Source organism: Phocoena phocoena, chromosome 7 (assembly GCF_963924675.1).
Source record: "Phocoena phocoena chromosome 7, mPhoPho1.1, whole genome shotgun sequence".
Taxonomy (NCBI): domain Eukaryota; kingdom Metazoa; phylum Chordata; class Mammalia; order Artiodactyla; family Phocoenidae; genus Phocoena; species Phocoena phocoena.
In genome coordinates, this window is record NC_089225.1 from 1,891,084 (window position 1) to 1,909,711 (window position 18,628).

General features: G+C 38.6%; 1 protein-coding gene across 1 annotated transcript in view; it reads left to right on the plus strand.

Annotated features, from left to right (window-relative positions):
• TUBGCP5 (tubulin gamma complex component 5) overlaps positions 1 to 18,628 on the plus strand; it is a 57,333-nt gene that overhangs the window by 23,790 nt on the left and 14,915 nt on the right. Inside the window, exons 4-11 of the mRNA XM_065880237.1 lie at positions 3,598 to 3,694; positions 4,102 to 4,181; positions 4,582 to 4,717; positions 8,384 to 8,498; positions 13,844 to 13,933; positions 14,700 to 14,793; positions 15,295 to 15,541; positions 17,276 to 17,478. Coding sequence (XP_065736309.1) covers positions 3,598 to 3,694; positions 4,102 to 4,181; positions 4,582 to 4,717; positions 8,384 to 8,498; positions 13,844 to 13,933; positions 14,700 to 14,793; positions 15,295 to 15,541; positions 17,276 to 17,478 — 1,062 coding nt within the window. The remainder of the gene's footprint in view (positions 1 to 3,597; positions 3,695 to 4,101; positions 4,182 to 4,581; positions 4,718 to 8,383; positions 8,499 to 13,843; positions 13,934 to 14,699; positions 14,794 to 15,294; positions 15,542 to 17,275; positions 17,479 to 18,628) is intronic.

Sequence of the window (18,628 nt, forward strand, 5' to 3'; positions counted from 1 at the left end):
TTGTCTATAAAACTTTTGCTCTCTCCTTCAAATCTGAATGATAGCCTTGCTGGGTAGAGTATTCTTGGTTGTAGGTTTTTTTCCTTCCATCACTTTAAATGCATCATGCCACTCACTTCTGGCCTGCAAAGTTTCTGCAGAAAAGTCAAATGATAGCCTTATGGGAATTCCTTTGTAAGTAACTTGTTTTTCCCTTGCTGCCTTTAAGATTCTCTCTTTAACTTTTTTTTTAAATTTTATTTATTTTTAGCTGCATTGGGTCTTCATTGCTGTGCACAGGCTTTCTCTAGTTGTGGTGAGTCGGGGCTACTCTTCATTGCGGTGCACGGGCTTCTCATTGCGGTGGCTTCTCTTGTTGTGATGCACAGGCTCTAGGCACGTGGGCCTCAGTAGTTGTGGCTTGCGGGCTGTAGAGCGCAGGCTCAGTAGTTGTGGCAAACGGGCTTAGTTGCTCCGCGGCATGTGGGATCTTCCCAGATCAGGGATTGAACCCATGTCCGCTGCATTGGCAGGCAGTTTCTTAACCACTGCACCACCAGGGAAGTCCGTCTGTCTTTAACTTTAATTTTTGCATTTTAATTACAATGTGTCTTGGTGTGGATCTCTTCGGGTTGATCTTGTTTAGAATTCTCTGTGCTTTTTGGACCTGGATGTCTGTTTCCTTTCTCCCAGGTTAAAGAATTTTGCAGCTATTATCCTTCAAATAAGTTCTCTGCCCCTTTCTCCTTCTTCTGGGGCCCCTATAATGTGAATATTAGTACTCTTCCTATTGTCCCAGAAGTCTCTTAAACAGTCCTTATTTTTCATTTTTTTTGTTCAGTTTGCATGATTTCCACTACAGTCAGTTCACTGATCCATTCCTCTGTATCATCTAATCTACTGTGAATTCCTTCTAGTATATTTTTTATTTCAGTTATTGTATTCTTCACCTATGTTTGGTTTTTCTTTGTATTTTTTAACTTTTTGTTATGCTTCTCATTGTGTTCAATCTTCTCCCAAGTTAGTTGAGCATCTTTACGGTCATTGCCTTGGAAACTTTACCAGGTAGATTACTTATCTCCACTTTGCTTCTTTCTTCTGGCCTTTTATTGTGTTCTGTCATTTGGAACATGTTTCTCTGTCACCTCATTTTGCCTAATTCTCTGTTTTCACTTCTGTTCATTAGGTGGAATGCTTACGTTTCCCAAACTTGAACAAGTGGCCTTATATAAGAGATGCCCTATGGGGCCCAGCAGACCACTCCCCTCTGGTCACCAGAGCTGTTTGTTCTATGGGTGCCCCCTCTATGGGCTGCATGGACCCTTCTGTTGTGGTGGGCTGACTACTGTGGGTGCAGTGGTACACAGGACGGTCCTCAGCACAGTTGGCTGCCAGACTCAGCCTCAGTTAGGTCTGCCCGGTTGCTGGTGGGCAATGCCGGGTCCTGGCACAGCTGGCTGCAGGACCCAGGAGGTCCTGGGGCTGGGTCTTGCCCACTGGTGGGTGGGGTTGGGTCGTGGGCACACTGGTAGACAAGGCTGGGTCTCCACATGGCTGGCAGCTGGCCTGGGGGCCCTGGGATTGTTACAGACTGGCTGGTGGGCAGGTAAGCCCCCTGTGCTAATAAGCTAGAGGAGGACTCCAAAATGGTGCTTGCCCACACTAATGTCCTTGTGGTAGAACAAGCTCCCCACGATGGCTGCCAGCAGCATCTGTGTCCCCAGGATGAGACCCAGTTACCTCCTGCCTCTCTGGGAGGTTCTCCAAGATCAGCAGGTGGGTTTGACCCAGGCTCCTTTCAAATTAGTGCTTCTGCCCTGGGTCCCAGAGCATGTGAGATTTTGTGTGTGCCATTTAAGAGTGGAGTCTATATTTCCCACAGCCTTCTGGGTCACCTGAATATAAGCCCTACTAGCCTTAAAGCTAAACATTCTGGGGGCTTGTCTTCCCAATGCAGGACCCCCAGGCAGGGAGCTCAGTAGGGGGCTTAGACCCCACACTCCTTGGGAAGAACTTTTGCAGTTATAATTATCCTCCTATTTGTGGGTCACTGACCTGGGGTGGGAGCATGGGTCTTGACTATACCATGTCTCCACCCCTCTTAACCATCTCATTGTGGTTCCTTCTTCGTATCTTTAGCTTCAGAAGATCTGTTCTGCTAGTCTGCAGAGCATTCTCACTGATAGTTGCTCTGTAAATAGTTGTAATTTTGGTGTGTCCGTAGGAGGAGGTGAGTGCGGGTCTTCCCAATCTGCCATCTTGGACGGTCTCCTGTATCATCTAAATGTTAAGTTCCAGGGCCCTAACTTTTAGCAGCAGTCTTCTTTGTTCTTTAATGCTATTAGTGACTTCAGTTAAAACGTGATATTAGCTGATTGATAGGTTATGTTTTAGCCATTAATGCTAATTTTTAGTTCAGTGATTACCTCAATTAATCAGTCTTCTAGGTGTCAAGCTCCCTTATAGATGTTAGCAAAAAAATGAACAAGGGGTAGGGGAATGGCCTCATCCAGGTCCTCTTCCCAGGACCATGTGCTGCTTTTGTGCATCACCATGCAGCTACAGGGCGGTAGTTCTGGTCCTTGGCAAAGTAGGGAGGTCTGCAAGGGCACTGTGTGTGCTCTTGCTTTTACTGTACATAGTTCTCTCCTCTTTCACTGGTAACATTCACCTGTTTCGGGTGTACAAAGTTCTTCCAAAATAAACAATCTGATGTTAGCAATTATTACTAAATAATAGATTTATATATTGGGAGTTATTTTCTTCAAGTATTTACATTTTAGACTACTCTTCTCTATGGAGTGAAAATTATTTTTTTTTGTTGAAGGAATTTAACGCATTTCTAAGCAGAGAATTCGTGATATATTGCCTTATCGTTCCCAGGAAAGTTTACCAAGTGTCTACTGTGTCCCTGTCATCACTGGGTGGTAGGAATACGGAATAAACAAGACATGATCATCACTACCCAAGTAGTTGTGAATAGCTATTTAATTATAATTACGATAAACACTATGAAGCTGTACATAAAGTACTATAGAACATATAATAGGGAGAGGTAACCTGACACTTCCTTACCTTCCTTGATTTTAATTCACCTCCTCTCTCCTTTCCATGCATAGTTTATGACTATTTGCATATTTGGAGTATTTTTCATTTTTGGCAGATTTTTAAAATGTGATTTTTAAAATATAATTTAAGTTTTAAAAAAACTTAGAAGTTGAAGAATACTAAAAGGAGCTCCTGTGTACTTTTTGCTTGGGTTCACCAATTGGTGTCCTTTGATCTGGAACATTCCTCACCCTTTCTTTTTTTGACCATGACATTATTGAAGAGAGCAGGCTAATTATTTGGTAGCTTGTCCCTCAGTTTAGGTTTGTCTGAGATTCCTCATTATGATTCAGGTAGTGCATTATTTGACAGGTTCCTTATCTGTACATGTTTGAACTATAAAAACAAGTTTAGAGTTTGAGATTTATTTAGGTATGATTTGTGTTTTCTTAAACCAGGAAAAAAAATTGAGGACATAACTGTCATGGGGTTATCTTTTCTTTACTCAAACTAGTTTAGAAAGCTCTTACCAACCTCAGTGATTCATATTTTTCATTTCTTGTTTTAAAGACAGATGCACATTATTCCATACTGTCACTTCTTCTATGTCTGTCTGATTCTCCTTCAAACAGCAATTATGTGGAAACACCAAGAGATAAAGAAGTGGGTATGTTACCAAATGCTTTTCATATATATAACAAAAAAAGAGAAATTGGTTTTATGACTTAATTACCAGACTTTGAGATTTTATAAAAAGTTTTTTAAAAAATCTGAAACTAAAGTATTTCTGTTGTCTTAAGTGTAATTGTAGTTGTAAATTTTCTTTTAAAATATGAGTTCTGACTTTGTAAGTTAAACTTTCAGTTATATAAAGAGAAAAATCACTTTTGAAGATAAAGAAATTAAATTTTTAAATGTATTAGAATGTCAACTTATTGAGTGTTTCAATATTTTTGAACTTTCATTTCCCAAGTGTATTTTATTACGAGTTTTGTTAGACTTTTTACTGTAATTTGGGTTTTTTTTCCCACATATTTTTGATCAAGCTGATGAAATTCTTCTGCTGTATTTTAGAAAAGAAAGACGATTTCGACTGGGGAAAATACTTGATGGAAGGTGAAGAAATTGACCTTGGCCCAAATGTAGACACACCAGTAAGTAGCAGTGGTTTTGCTACTGAAAATATAAATACATGCCAAGTTATTTAGATGATTTTTATGGGTCCTTCTGCCCTACAGCAACTTATCTAAAACAGGAACACTCTTCACTAAATTAGAGTGGTTTATTATGGAAGTTCTATTAAGATTTTGCACCCAAACATCGGTACTAGGAAGTTGATCAGAAAATATATGTATCCCTTAAGGAGCTGTAAATCTTGGGATTTTGCCACCAAAACTAATTCCATCCTATAATAGTAACTTTCAAGACATGTAGAAAAAGGTTTTATTTGATAAAGTTTTTGCTTTTCTTATGAAATTTTCTTGATCTTTTAGTCTAAATAGCTCCAGTTGTTAGGTGCTCTAAGGGTAAGGTGTATTGCCTTCTTTTAATCAGAATTGGTCTGAAGAAAGTGAAGATGAAGATGATCAACAGCCTTTAAGCAGAGAGGACTCTGGGATTCAGGTGGACAGGACACCATTAGAAGAACAAGATCAAAACAAAAAGCTGGGACTTCAAGTCAGCTGGAAAGGTAGTGTGTGTTCTTAGATACTGGCATCATTTTCTGATAGAAGAATTCTCTAGAAGGAAAGGCAAGCTTTGAGAATCAGTTCCATGTGGTTTAAAATATTGGTAAGCTCTGCCGTCCTTAAAAACAAACCTTTTTAAACCATTAGTAGATCTTTCTTCTGTAGTGCCTAAGAAGTAGCTCTATAGAATTAATGTTGAAAGGGCATTTACAGTGCAACTTTGGTCTTTTTTTAATATAGTTCTGAGAACTTTGTTAGTCCTAAATGGTTGTTTCTTTTCTTTTCTTTCTCTTTTTGTGTTTTTGAGAAGGATTGGCTTTGCTAAAGTTAGTGACTAAATAAAAGGAAAAGATCCATACAATTTAATTTTAAATTTGAATGTCTGCTTTTTCAGTTTTTAGTAAAAAAAAATATGAATTGGTAGAATCCAGAAAGAGCTGGAAACAACCTTAGAGATTAGAACATCTAATCCTACTTCTCATTTTGTAGATAAAAAACAGAGGCGTGGTGACAGTGTTTTTCCCACCGTCACAGCCGGGAAGCTAACCCCAGAAGATGCGGTCTGTGACCTAGCCCTGTTCATTGTACCTGAACCTTGCCAAATGCACATAAAATAGTTAAAGCTGATTTAGCATGCTAACGATGTTCTGCTTTCTTTTCTCTTCCCTTTCTTTTTCATTCTTGAATTGGACCTTTAGGGTAGAGTGTGGGTTAATCAGCTCAGAGCATGTGAGCAGCAGCAGCAGCCTGTGCAGGGCCTTTTGGTTTAGTTTATTTCTTCTCTTCTGCCCTTTCTGATTCTCACTCCCCTTTCCTTTTCTCTGCCAGCCCAGTGACAGGCTCCTGTTCTAATGTATTTGATATCTGTTCTCAAACATGTTGAGTTCTTATAAAGTACATTGTTTTGGTTGGTTGTATTCCTTTTTTAAAATTACATACTGGTATTATGCTATGTGTAAACTCTGTTCTGTTCTTCTTTTCATTTAACTCTGTTTTAATCTGTCCATGTCACTCTGTGAATATCTCTTCTGTTGCTCCTAATGGCTGAGTAGGATGCTGCAGTTTGCAGTACCTCATTTCTGTAATTGCTTCTCTTGTGGACAGGCCTGAGCTGCCTTCAGCCATTCTCCCTAATGCCATGCCCAATTATGGACCTGGTCCACAATCTCATCCCTACTTGATTAGGACCCCGCCTCTGATTTGGTCTGTTGTTTTCATTTGCATTTGTCTGACTACACAGGATAAGTACTTGGGATCAGTCTTGCCCCTTCTACGATGTATCCATTGACATCCTTTGCTTGCTTTTCTTTGGATTTTCATGTTGTTCTTGCCCATCCCCACACTTAAGAGTTCTTTGTATATCTAGATAGTAATTCCTAGGTTTTAGACATTGCAATTTTCTTCCTCTAGTTAGTCACCTGTATGTTCATGGTATCCTTCAAACAGAATCTGTGATTTTTAAAAATATCTTATTGTACTCAAATCTGAATTTTTCATGGTATGGTTAGAATTTGGGCCTTGATATTTTTCTCTAAAAGAACATTCCCCTGTATTTTCCTTCTGTTTGCTTTTTTAGAGCCTGTGTTTAGCTCTTTAGTGACCACCAGATCCTCTTTTATGTATGAAGTGAGGTTAAAAGGTCCAGCTTATTTTTCTCCCATGTCATGAGCAGATTTCCCAACAGTCCATTCTTTCCACCTTGCTTTGTGGTTCTAACGTCATTATGTATCTATACACTTATTTATTTCTGAACATTCAGTTCTCTTCCCTGAGTGTGAGTTGTGGAGGAACAGACTTTTTATTTATATGGCTTTGTACTATGTTTCAACACATAGAAGGCAAGTTTCCCCCTCACCTCCTTTACTCTTATTCAAAATAGGCTTAGCTATTTGTGGGCTTTTATTCTTCTAAAGACATTTTAAAAGTTCCTTTTTAAAATTCTAGCTGGAATTTTTATTGAGATTGCATTGAATTTATAGATTTAGCTTGGGGAGATCTGACATCTTTACTATGAAAATATCTGCATTTATTCTAATTTTTTAATGTCTTACCAGATTTTGGAGATTTTCTTTGTAAGACCTTAAGTCTTTGTTAATTTCTATGTATGTTAATAGTTCTTATTGTGAATAGTGTCTTTTTTTGTTTTATTTATTGCTGGAGTAGGGGGACACTTGTTTTTTGTAAATTGTTCTTATATCCAGCATTCTTGCTGAACTCTCATACTGCTTATATATTGTTGATTCCATTAGGTTTTTTGTGTAGACAATCAGTATTGTTTGCAAATATTGACAGTTTTATCTCCTGCCAGTTCTTTTTTTTTTTAATAAATTTATTTATTTTATTTATTTATTTTTGGCTGTGTTGGGTCTTCATTGCTTTGTGGGCTTTCTCTAGTTGCGACGAGCGGGGGCTACTCTTTGTTGTGGTGCACAGGCTTCTCATTGCAGTGGCTTCTCTTGTTGCAGAGCACGGGCTGTAGGCTTGTGGCCTTCAGTAGTTGTGGTGCGTGGGCTCAGTAGTTGTGGCGCACGGGCTCTAAAGCACAGGCTCAGTAGTTGTGGTACACGGGCTTAGTTGCTCTGCGGCATGTAGGATCTTCCCAGACCGGGGCTCAAACCCGTGTCCCCTGCATTGGCAGGCAGATTCTTAACTACTGTGCCACTAGGGAAGCCCCTCCTGCCAGTGCTTATACCTTATATCTTCTTAATGACATGTTAACCATGTCTCTTTCCTGGCCAGCCCTCTAGTCTGCAGAGGAAGCAGTGGCAATGAGCGTGGGTTTCCTGGAGTGGTTTTTATACCAAGAGCGTTGCCCCTGAATTTCCTTAATTAAGTGTGATAGTTTTTGGCATAGGTTCTGGATATGTGTCCTTTGTAAAATAAAGACTTTTATTCCTGTTTTTCTAGGAGTCTTTAATTATAAATAAGTATTGAACTTTATCAAGTGCTGTTCTTTATCTGTGAGATAATTCTATAATTCATCGCTTTTACTCTAGTACTTTACTGATAGATTTTATTGATAGTGAATCATCCTTGAATTCCTGAGCTAAACTTCCTTGGTCATTCTGTTATTTTTTTACTATAGTATTGGATTGGGTTAGGCTTTTTTAATTGAGAATTTTTAATCTTTATTCTTCGATGAATTACTTTTTCTATCATGTCTTTATCTGGTTTTAGAAGCAGGGCTATATTGGCCTCATAAAATGTTAGACAGCTCTCCCTTTTTCTGTTTTCTACAACAATCTGTATAAGATAGCTAATCCTTTAAACCCTACTACTAGTCCTGAGGCTTTGGGGGTGCTTGGGAACATCTTAGGTTACCATTTCAATTTCTTTTATGATTATTGAATTATTCAAGTATACTGATTGTGTCTTTTTATTCATGGGTCATTTTAAAATCGAGTAATTTTTTTTTTCTAGCAGTGACAATTAAATTTTGTATGTCTCTCTCTCTTTGTGTGTGTGTGTGTGTGTGTGTGTGTGTGTGTGTGTATGGTTTTAAGTAAATGATTATATATATAAATGTTGTTGGGTAGCTGTTATTTTAAAGACCCTTTGTCAATTGAATATTTGAATGGAATCATAAGTCCAGATATTGTAGCAAAGCTGATCAAGTATTTTGTTGTTAACTCTTATAACTTAAATGTAAATAAATTCCCTTCCACTAGATGAATCAGATGCTCGAAGCTGGCTGGAACAACATGTGGTCCGTCAGTACTGGACAGTCAGGTCCTCGAGGTTTCCTCATAGTTTACATTTGCACTCCAATCTAGCTGCTGTCTGGTAAGAAGCTATTTTCCATTTCATGTGTTGATAGAGGAAACTTGGATGTTTTAATATTTGGTTTTGAATTGTGACTTAAATCAAATGCTTTCTTGAACTTTTTTTTAACAGTTTTCAAAATTGAAGTATTGAATTTACAGTGTTGTGTTAGTTTCAGGTATACAGCAAAGTGATTGTTATACATACATACATTTATATATGTGTGTGTGTGTGTGTATATATAATCCTTTTTCAGATTCTTTTCCATTATGAGTTATTACAAGATGTTTAATATAGTTCCTTATCCTATACAGTAGGTCCTTGTTGTTTACCTGTTTTATATGTAGTAGGGTGTATATGTTAATCCCAAACTCCTAATTTATCTCTCCCCCCGTCTGCTATCCCCTTTGGTAGCAGTTTCTACTCTATGCCTATGAGTGCAATTATGTCTTATAAATAAGTTCATTTCTATCATTTTTTTAGATTCCACATATAAGTGATATCATGTGATATTTGCCTTTCGCTGTCTGACTTATTTCACTTAGTATGATAATCTCTAGGTCCATCCGTGTTGCTGCAAATGGCAGTGTTTCATTCTTTTTATGGCTGAGTAATATTCCATTGTGTGTATGTGTGTGTGTGTGTGTGTGTGTGTGTGTACCACATCTGCTTTATCCATTCATCTGTCCATCTTTTGATGTACGTGTAGGTTGATTCCCTGTCTTATCTATTGTAAATAGTGCTGCTATGAACATTGGGGCTCTGTTTTTAGTTTTTTAAGGAACCTCTGCACTGTTCTCCATAGTGGCTGCACCAATTTACATTCCCACCAGCAGGGGAGGAGGGTTCCTTTTTCTCCAAATCCTCTCCAGCATTTATTATTTGTAGACTTTTTTTTTTTTTTTGTAGGACACGGGCCTCTTACTGTTGTGGCCTCTCCCGTCGCGGAGCACAGGCTCCAGACGCACAGGCTCAGCAGCCATGGCTCACAGGCCCAGCCGCTCCGCAGCATGTGGGATCTTCCCGGACCGGGGCAAGAACCCGTGTCCCCTACATTGGCAGGCGGACTCTCAACCACTGCGCCACCAGGGAAGCCCTATTTGTAGACTTTTTAATGATGGCTATTCTGACTGGTATGAGGTGATACCTCATTGTAGTTTTGATTTGCATTTCTCTAGTAATTAGTGTATTGAGCATTTTTTCATGTGCCTGTTGGCCACTTGTATGTCTTTGGAGAAGTGTCTTTAGGTTTTCTACCCATTTTTTGATTGGGTTGTTTGTTTTTTTTCAAATTAAGCTGTATGAGCTGTTTATATATTTTGGAAATTAATCCCTTGTCATTTGCATCATTTGCAAATATTTTCTCCCTGTCAGTAGGTTGTCTTTTTGATTTGCTTATGGTTTCCTTTACTGTACAAAAACTTTTGAATTTAATTAGGTCCCATTTGTTTATGTTTCTCTTTATTTCCATTACTCTAGGAGACAGATCCAAAAAAATATTGCTGTGATTTATGTCAAAGAGTTTTCTGCCTATGTTTACCTCTAGGAGTTTTATAGTGTCCAGTTTTATATTTAGGTCTTTAATCCATTTTGAGTTTATTTGTGTATATGGTGTTAGAGTCTGTTCTAAATTCATTCTTTTACATGTAGCTGTCCAGTTTTCCCAGCACCAGTTATTGAAGCGACTGTTTTTCTCCATTGCATATTCTTGCCTCCTTTGTCGTAGATTAATTAACCATGAGTGTGTGGTTTATTTCTGGGCTTTCTATCCTGCTCCATTGATCTATGTGTCTGTTTTTGTGCCAGTACCATACTGTATTAATTACTGTAATTTTGTAATATAGTCTGAAGTCAGGGAGCCTGATTCTTCCACCTTCATTTTTCTTTCTCAAGATTGTTTTGGCTATTCAAGGTCTTTTGTGTCTCCATACACATTTAAAATTTTCTTGTTCTGGTTCTGTGAAAAATGCCATTGGTAATTCGATAGGGATTGCATTCTGTAGATTGCCTTAGGTAGTATGGTCATTTTAGCAATATTGATTCTTCCAATCCAAGAATACAGTATATCTTTCCAGCTGTTTGTATCCTCTTCAGTTTCTTTCATCAGTGTCTTACAGTTTTTGGAGTACAGGTCTTTGCCTCCTTAGGTAGGTTTATTCCGAGGTATTTTATTCTTTTTGATGCAATGGTAAATGGGATTGTTTCTTTAATTTCTCTTTCTGATAGTTCATTGTTAGTGTATAGAAATACAACAGATTTCTATATACTAATTTTGTATCCAGCAACTTTACTGAATTCATTGATAAGCTCTAGTTGTTTTCTGGTAGCATCTTTAGGCTTTTCTTATATATATTATCATGTCATCTGCAAACAGTGACAGTTTTACTTCTTTTCCAATTTGGATTCCTTTTATCTCTTTTTCTTCTCTGATGCTGTGGCTAGGACTTCCAAAATTATGTTGAATAAATGTGGCAAGAGTGGGCATCCTTGTCTTGTGTCTAATGTTAGAGGAAGTGCTTTCGCCTTTGAGTATGATGTTAGCTGGGCTTATCGTATATGGCCTTTATTATGTTGAGGTATGTTCCCTCCAGACCCATTTTTTTAAGATTTTTTTATCATAAATGGATGTTGAATTTTGTCAAAAGCTTTTTCTGCATCTATTGAGATGGTCATGTAATTTTTATTCTTCAATTTATTAATGTGATGTATCACATTGATTTGCAGATGTTGAATCATCCTTGCATCCCTGGGATAAACCCCACTTGATCATGGTATATGATCCTTTTAATGTATTGTTCAAGTCAGTTTGCTAATATTTTGCTGGGGACTTTTGCATCTGTGTTCATCAGTGATATTGGCCTGTAATTTTCTTTTTTTGTGATATCTTTGTCTGGTTTTGGTATCAGGGTGATGGTGGCCTCGTAGAATGAGGTCAGAAGTGTTCCTTCCTCTGCAATTTTTTGGAATAGTTTCAGAAGGATACGTGTTAAGGCTTGTCTAAATGTTTGGTAGACTTCACCTGTGAAGCCATCTGGTCCTGGACTTTTGTTCGTTGGAACTTTTTTTGATTACTGATCCAATTTAATTACTGGAAATTGATCTGTTCATATATTGTATTTCTTCCTGATTCAGTCTTGGGAGATTGTACATTCCCAGGAATTTGTCCATTTCTTCTAGGTTGTTCATTTTATTAGGCATACAGTTGCTCGTGGTAGTCTCTTGTGACCCTTTGTATTTCTGTGGCGTCAGTTGTAACTCCTTGTTCATTTCTGATTTTATTGATTTGGGCCTTCTCTCTCTTTTTTTCTTTTTTTTTTTTGATGAGTCTGATAAGCAAATTACCAAATTTGTTTATCTTTTCAAGGAACCAGTTCTTAGTTTCATTGATCTTTTCTATTATGTTTTTGTCTCTATTTCATTTACTTCCACTGTGGAGCGTTATGATTTTTCCTTTTACTAACTTTGGGTTTTATTTGTTCTTCTTTGAGTTAGGTTTGTATCACTATAAACATCCCTCTTAGAACTGTTTTTGCTGTGTCCAGTAGATTTGGATCGTTGTGTTTCCACTTTCATTTGTCTCCAGGTATTTTTTTATTTCCTCTTTGATTTCATCAGTGAGCTATTGCAGACTGTGGTTTTCTTGCTTCTGGTGTCTGCCCCCTGGTGGGTAAGACTGGTCCAGGGGCTTCTTCAGGCTTCCCGCAGGAGGTACTGGTGCCTGCCCACTGATGTGTGAAGCTGGGTCTTGTCCCTCTTGTGCGCAGGGTTGTATCTGCGGGCATGTGTAGGGGTGGCTGTGGGCTCAGGAAGTCTAGGCAGCCTGTCTGCTGAGGCGAGGGGCTGTGTCCCTGCCCAGTTTGTTTCACCTGTGGCATCCCCACACTGGAGCCTACAGCCTACTGGGTGGGACCAGGTCTTGGTGCCAAGAGGTCAGCCTCCATGAGAGCTCACACAGGTGAATGCTCCCTGATACAGCCACCACCAGTGTCTTTGTCCCCAGGATGAGTCACCAGCCATCCCCCACCTCCCCAAGAAACCCTCCAAGACCAGCAGGTAGGTCTGGCCCGGGCTCCTATCATATTGCTGCCTTTGCCCTCAGTCTCGGTGTTCATGAGATTTTGTTTGTGCCCTTAAGAGTGGAGTCTCTATTTCCCTCCATCCTGTGGAGCTCCTGCAGTCAAGCCCCACTGACCTTCAGAGCCAAATGCTCTGGGGGCTCCTCTTCCCGGTGCCAGACCCCCCAGACTAGGGCATGCCTCACGTGTGGGAGAACCTCTATAATATAATTATTCTCCGGTTTGTGGGTCACCCACCTGGGGAGTATCAGATTTGATTATATCACGAGTCTGCCTCTCCTACCTGTCTTGTTGTGGTTCCTTCTTTAATATTTTCTGGTATGTTTCAGTGTTTTTTATCAGTTTTTCTTTCCACAGTTAGTTGTAATTTTTCTGTGCTCATGAGAGGATGTGAGCTTAGGGTCCTTCTACTCTGCCATCTTGGCCGCTCTCCTCAGTCACTTCTTCTTCATAACACTTTGCACTTGCCACTTAACCTGTGATCAGTTCCTCATCGAATTAGCTCCATTTGCCTGATGAGCAGCAAGCCAAATGCTGAAACTCCAAGGTTTGCAGCAGAAAGGGTTTATTCACAAGGCAGCCAAGTGAGAAGGGAAAACAAATCTCAAATCTGCTTTTCCTTGAAATTTTTAACAATTCCAATTAAGCAGGTTTTTTTGTTTGTTTGTTTCTTTGTTTTTTTGCGCTACGTGGGCCTCTCACTGTTGTGGCCTCTCCCATTGCGGAGCACAGGCTCCGGACGCGCAGGCTCAGTGGCCATGGCTCACGGGCCCAGCCGCTCCGCGGCATGTGGGATCTTCCTGGACCGGGGCATGAACCCGTGTCCCCTGCATCAGCAGGCGGACTCTCAACCACTGCGCCACCAGGGAAGCCCTAAGCAGTTTTGTTATTTAATTATTATTTTTAAAGTGAAATTATTTAACTATAATCTGTCTTTTGATTTGTTATTTTCAAAGTGAATGGATTGGTTTATATTAGGCCATTTATTTGATTTCTGTTTTAGTGTACTTACTGCAAAAATAGTTACTATTTTTCCAAAACAACAATACATAGTTTTAAATATTTGCCTAAGTCGGCAATAAACTTAAAATTGCTCTGAAAGTGCTTCTCTGATAGTATTTCAGTTGACTTGTGAAAATGAATATGGGAGGAAATTTAAAGTATGTATTATGTTTATTTGCTTATCGATTACTGGTTAAATTACCACTAAATTACACATATTCTTTGAGACTTCTACTTTTACTTAATGAGAAATCTTTTCATTGACATTTGATGTTTGTTATTTAATAGGGACCAACACTTGTATACCAGTGACCCATTATATGTTCCAGATGACAGAGTTTTTGTTACTGAAACGCAGGTTATTCGGGAAACCCTGTGGTAAGACCTGTTAACCTAATTCATAGTCTAAAGACTTTATTAATGAGAAGCAGAATTTTGGTTTTCTGAAGAAAGGTGTTTGAGGGTTTTTCACATGCATATTAGAAATAGGCCATTAGGTATGAACCCAAATCAGGTCCCTGTGGACACCTAAATTTGGATTGGGAGACTCAGTAAGCCCAAACTTTAGAGTCGACCATGGAGATTTTGGTATATTTACCTCTTTTCCATTTAAATACTGTCATATATGATTTAACCAAGATTAGACTATCACTTTTTAGATATCTGAATTCAAGTTAAGGTTTCTAATTTTCTGCTTACTGCTTTTTAGGCAGAGCACATCAGTGAGAGTTACCTGTGCCCTATACCTAGGAACCAGGAATCTCAGAATTTAGACTGTGTTCACACAAAAATGAAGATGAAGAATGTAACATGTAGTGCTGTTACTACTGAGATTTCCAGTTTCTGGTTCTCTCTGCCATAAAATAGAATACTGACATGCTTAAAAGTGGGAAGATCTGTTTGGACCATCACGTATGTGAGGAAATGTTTTGACAATACTGTTTTGTACTTTCTTAAAGATGGTATTGAAATAATCAGTCTTAAAGTAATCAGATAAAAAGACTGATGTCTTCTATTTTCTAATTATCTGACCTCTTTGTCCTCCCTTACCCTCTCCCCTTCTGAATCTTTTATTAAAATTTCTTAGGCATTACTGTAGTGTATATTTTTCTAAACATAAAGTACATTCATCTTTTTATTTCAGGTTACTTTCAGGGGTAAAAAAGCTCTTTATATTTCAGCTGATAGATGGAAAGGTAACTGTGAGGAACAACATTATAGTAACTCATTTGACAAATGTAAGTTATTTGTATTTATTGTAATTAAAATTAAATAATAAGATTTATGTAAATCATGGTTATGTAACTTTAGACCATTTTGCAAAATTAAAATTAACTATTAAATATATTTAAGTTCCAAAAGGCAAAATTAAGTTTGTATTTTTATAGTGCTTAGAGAATTCTTTTATATTGTTTGTGGTGTTCATATTTAGTTTTGATTTGTATTTTCTGTCATTCTTTATTGGGAAAGCTGTCTACTGTAATTTTATTGCCTACAGTACATTTACTTTATATTTATGTGTTTTTAAAAAGTGGAAGCCACAGTTCTATATTTTATAAAAATTAATGCTTACACTGTTTCCTCTGAATGTAAAACTAAATACTCGTTTTATTACTTTGTCTTTTACTAAGCATGCTGTTTAAAAAAGTCACAAAAGAAATATTTTACAGTGAGGGGATATTAATTAGAATGCCTACAGAAGACTGACTTTAAATCATTATGGTTTGCTTCTGTTGTAGAGCTGTTTACGATCAGTGCTAGAACAAATAGCAGCATATGGCCAGGTTGTGTTTCGACTCCAGGAGTTTATTGATGAAATCATGGGGCACAGCTCTGAAAGCATGTTACCTGGAAATGGTTCCGTTCCTAAGAAGTCGACAGAAGCACCTTTTAGAACATACCAGGCTTTCATGTGGGCCCTGTACAAATACTTCATTAGTTTCAAAGAGGAACTTACAGAAATTGAGAAGTGCATCATCAATAATGGTATTTAAATATTCTTCCCTTTTACGCATAACACACGTAACTCATATTTTGAATGCCATTTAGGTTAATAATTGATATAAGATTTGAAAATTACATGGCAAATAAGTAATTCTCCTGAATACACTCATTTTTTTAAATTATTTTAAATTTGTATTTTTAAGCCATTCATATCTCTCAAAATCCAAGCAGTATAGAAAGATTTACAGTGAAAATTTTTCGTGCTGCGTTAGTTCCCCAGCCCAGAGACAACCAACTGATCTATTTCTTGTACATCCTTCCAGAAATAACTTAGACATATGCAAGCACATGTATTCATATACACATGCCTAGTAGTCTTTTAACTGCTCTCTTCAAATTGCTTTCTAATTTAAAATTTGAGGAATATACCGTACAAGTATTTAAAGAGCCTCCTCATTCTTTTTTACATATTGAGCATCTTATTGTATGGATGTATCATAGACCAGTCCCCTTTTGATGGACATTTGGGCTGTACCTGATCTTTTCCTGTTGGCAACAGTGCTGCAGTGATAACCACTTACATATAAGTAATTGTACACATGTGCACCAAGTTAGCTATAGCACAAATTCTTAAGAGTGGAATTGCTAAGTCAAAGGGTATGTGATGGCATATGTGATTTTAGTAGATATTGCCACATTGTTCTCCACGGAGGTACAGATAAATAACTTTACACCCTTGCGAGCAATATATATGAGTACCCGTTTGTTCCCAGTCTTGCCAGCAGTGTGTTATCAAACTTTTGGGTCTTCATCAATATGACAGGTGAAAATGGTAACCCAGTGCAGGTTTTCCCCCTTAACTTTTATTTACAACTAATGCAAAAAATAGTGCATTGAAGTCCCATGTTCCCATCACCCAGCATCCTCCAGTGTTGACACCTATAGGACGTTATCAAAACTAGGAAATTGACATTGGCACAGTACATTAACTAGTCTGCAGGTCTGACATGGGTTTCACCAGTTTTGCAGGGCCTTGTTTTTTGCAAGGAGGTAAGCAGTATCTTTCTGCCGTTCTTTTACATTTTATCACATGTGTAGATCTCTATGACTGCCTCCATATTTAGGGTTCAGAGCTGTGCCATCCTGACGAAGGGACTTGCTCTTGTTGCCTTTAGTAGTCACCCTCTCCGCCTCCCCTCACTAAAACAAGAGCCCATTGTAGTCTGTTTTGTATTTGCCCAGAGTAGTTTTATTCTGCATTCATTTTTTATAAGTGAGGTTGAGTATCTTTCTGTATGTTTAAGAATTGCTTGAATTTCCTTTTCCATGAATTGTCACTTCCTTTATTCATTATTTTTCTGCTGAGTTGTCTTTTCCTTCTTTAGGGGGTTCTTTTTGGGGGGAAATCAGTTCCTTGTAACATGAGATTAAAACCTGCCATCCTGGGCTTCCCTGGTGGTGCAGTGGTTAAGAGTCCGCCTGCTGATGCAGGGGACACAGGTTCGTGCCCTGGTCCAGGAAGATCCCACATGCCGCGGAGCGGCTGGGCCCGTGAGCCATGGCCACTGAGCCTGCGCATCCGGAGCCTGTCTTCTGCAACGGGGGAGGCCACAACAGTGAGGGGCCCGCGTACTGGAAAAAAAAAACAAAAAACCAAAAAAAAACCTGCCATCCTCCGGTTTGCCATGCCTTTCCATAAGTAGGTTAGCATTTATATCACATTTTGAATGCAGATATTTTTCCTTGCTAATGAGTTTGATTTCTTGATATTTGCAGATACTACAATAACTCTTGCAATAGTCGTGGACAAGTTGTCACCTCGATTGGCTCAGCTCAAGGTTCTGCACAAAGTGTTTAGTACTGGAGTAGCAGAAGTTCCACCTGACACTCGAAATGTCGTTCGAGCATCTCACCTGCTCAACACCCTGTACAAAGCCATCCTTGAATATGACAATGTTGGAGAAGCCTCTGAGCAAACTGTATGTGGGGATCCTTGTCTAGTCCACCGTGTGTGACTAATTCTGCTCAGCCATAGGAGTGGTCAATAGCCTGTCATAGATATTTGTAAAAATCGTATGTCAGACAGTTGTTGTGAGTTTTCAAATTAGATTCTCAATTTGAGGCTGCAGGAAACTAGCTTTTCATCTATAATTGCCAAGATCACCAGATGGATGAGGCAAGAATAAAACAAAGCATAAAAGCAAGATGTGAAAAATACCTAGCTGATTTTTATAGATATTTGTGATAACTCTTTCTTAAATAAAAATACAGATCTATTATATGAGGTATCTAGAGTAGTCAAATTCATAGAAACAGAGAAGAGAATGGTGGTTACCGGGGACCGGGGGAGAGGAGAAAATGGGATAGGTAATGGGCACAGGGTTTCAGTTTTGTAGCCTGAAAAAGGTTTAGGAGGTCTGTTTTCATAACAATATGAATACATTTAACACTACCAAACTGTACACTTTAGAATGGTTAAGACAGTGTAGTTTATATTATGTATTTTTATACCATAATTTTTTTTTTATGCGTTACGCGGGCCTCTCACTGTTGTGGCCTCTCCCGTTGCGGAGGACAGGCTCCGGACGCGCAGGCTCAGCGGCCATGGCTCACGGGCCCAGCCGCTCCGCGGCATGTGGGATCTTCCCAGACCGGGGCACGAACCCGTGTCCCCTGCATCGGCAGGCGGACTCTCAACCACTGCGCCACCAGGGAAGCCCTTTACCATAATTTTAAAAAATACAAATCTAGACTTTAATCTAGAAAGCCGCATGTTTCTTTGGGCACATAATTTAGGCGTTTTGCCTAGTTTGTTGGTGTGACTCTTTTTCCTCACCATTTTGATACTGCATTTCAATAAAAAGTTGATTTCTTTCAGCTCTGTAATTTCTTTTTATTAGGAACTATAGTAGAACAGAACCACTTCCTTGTTGTTAATGGACATTTTGCTAATAGCACTATTTGGAAAGGATAACCATATACCAGTTTGGACTGTCCAGTTTAGACCTGTTGTCCCTGGGTAACTTTCACTCCTAAGAGGGTCCTGCTATGGACAATATGGTCTTCTCATATTTAGGTGAGGTTTTTCATAAGGATTTTATAGCATATGGTTAGGATTTTTAATTTCTT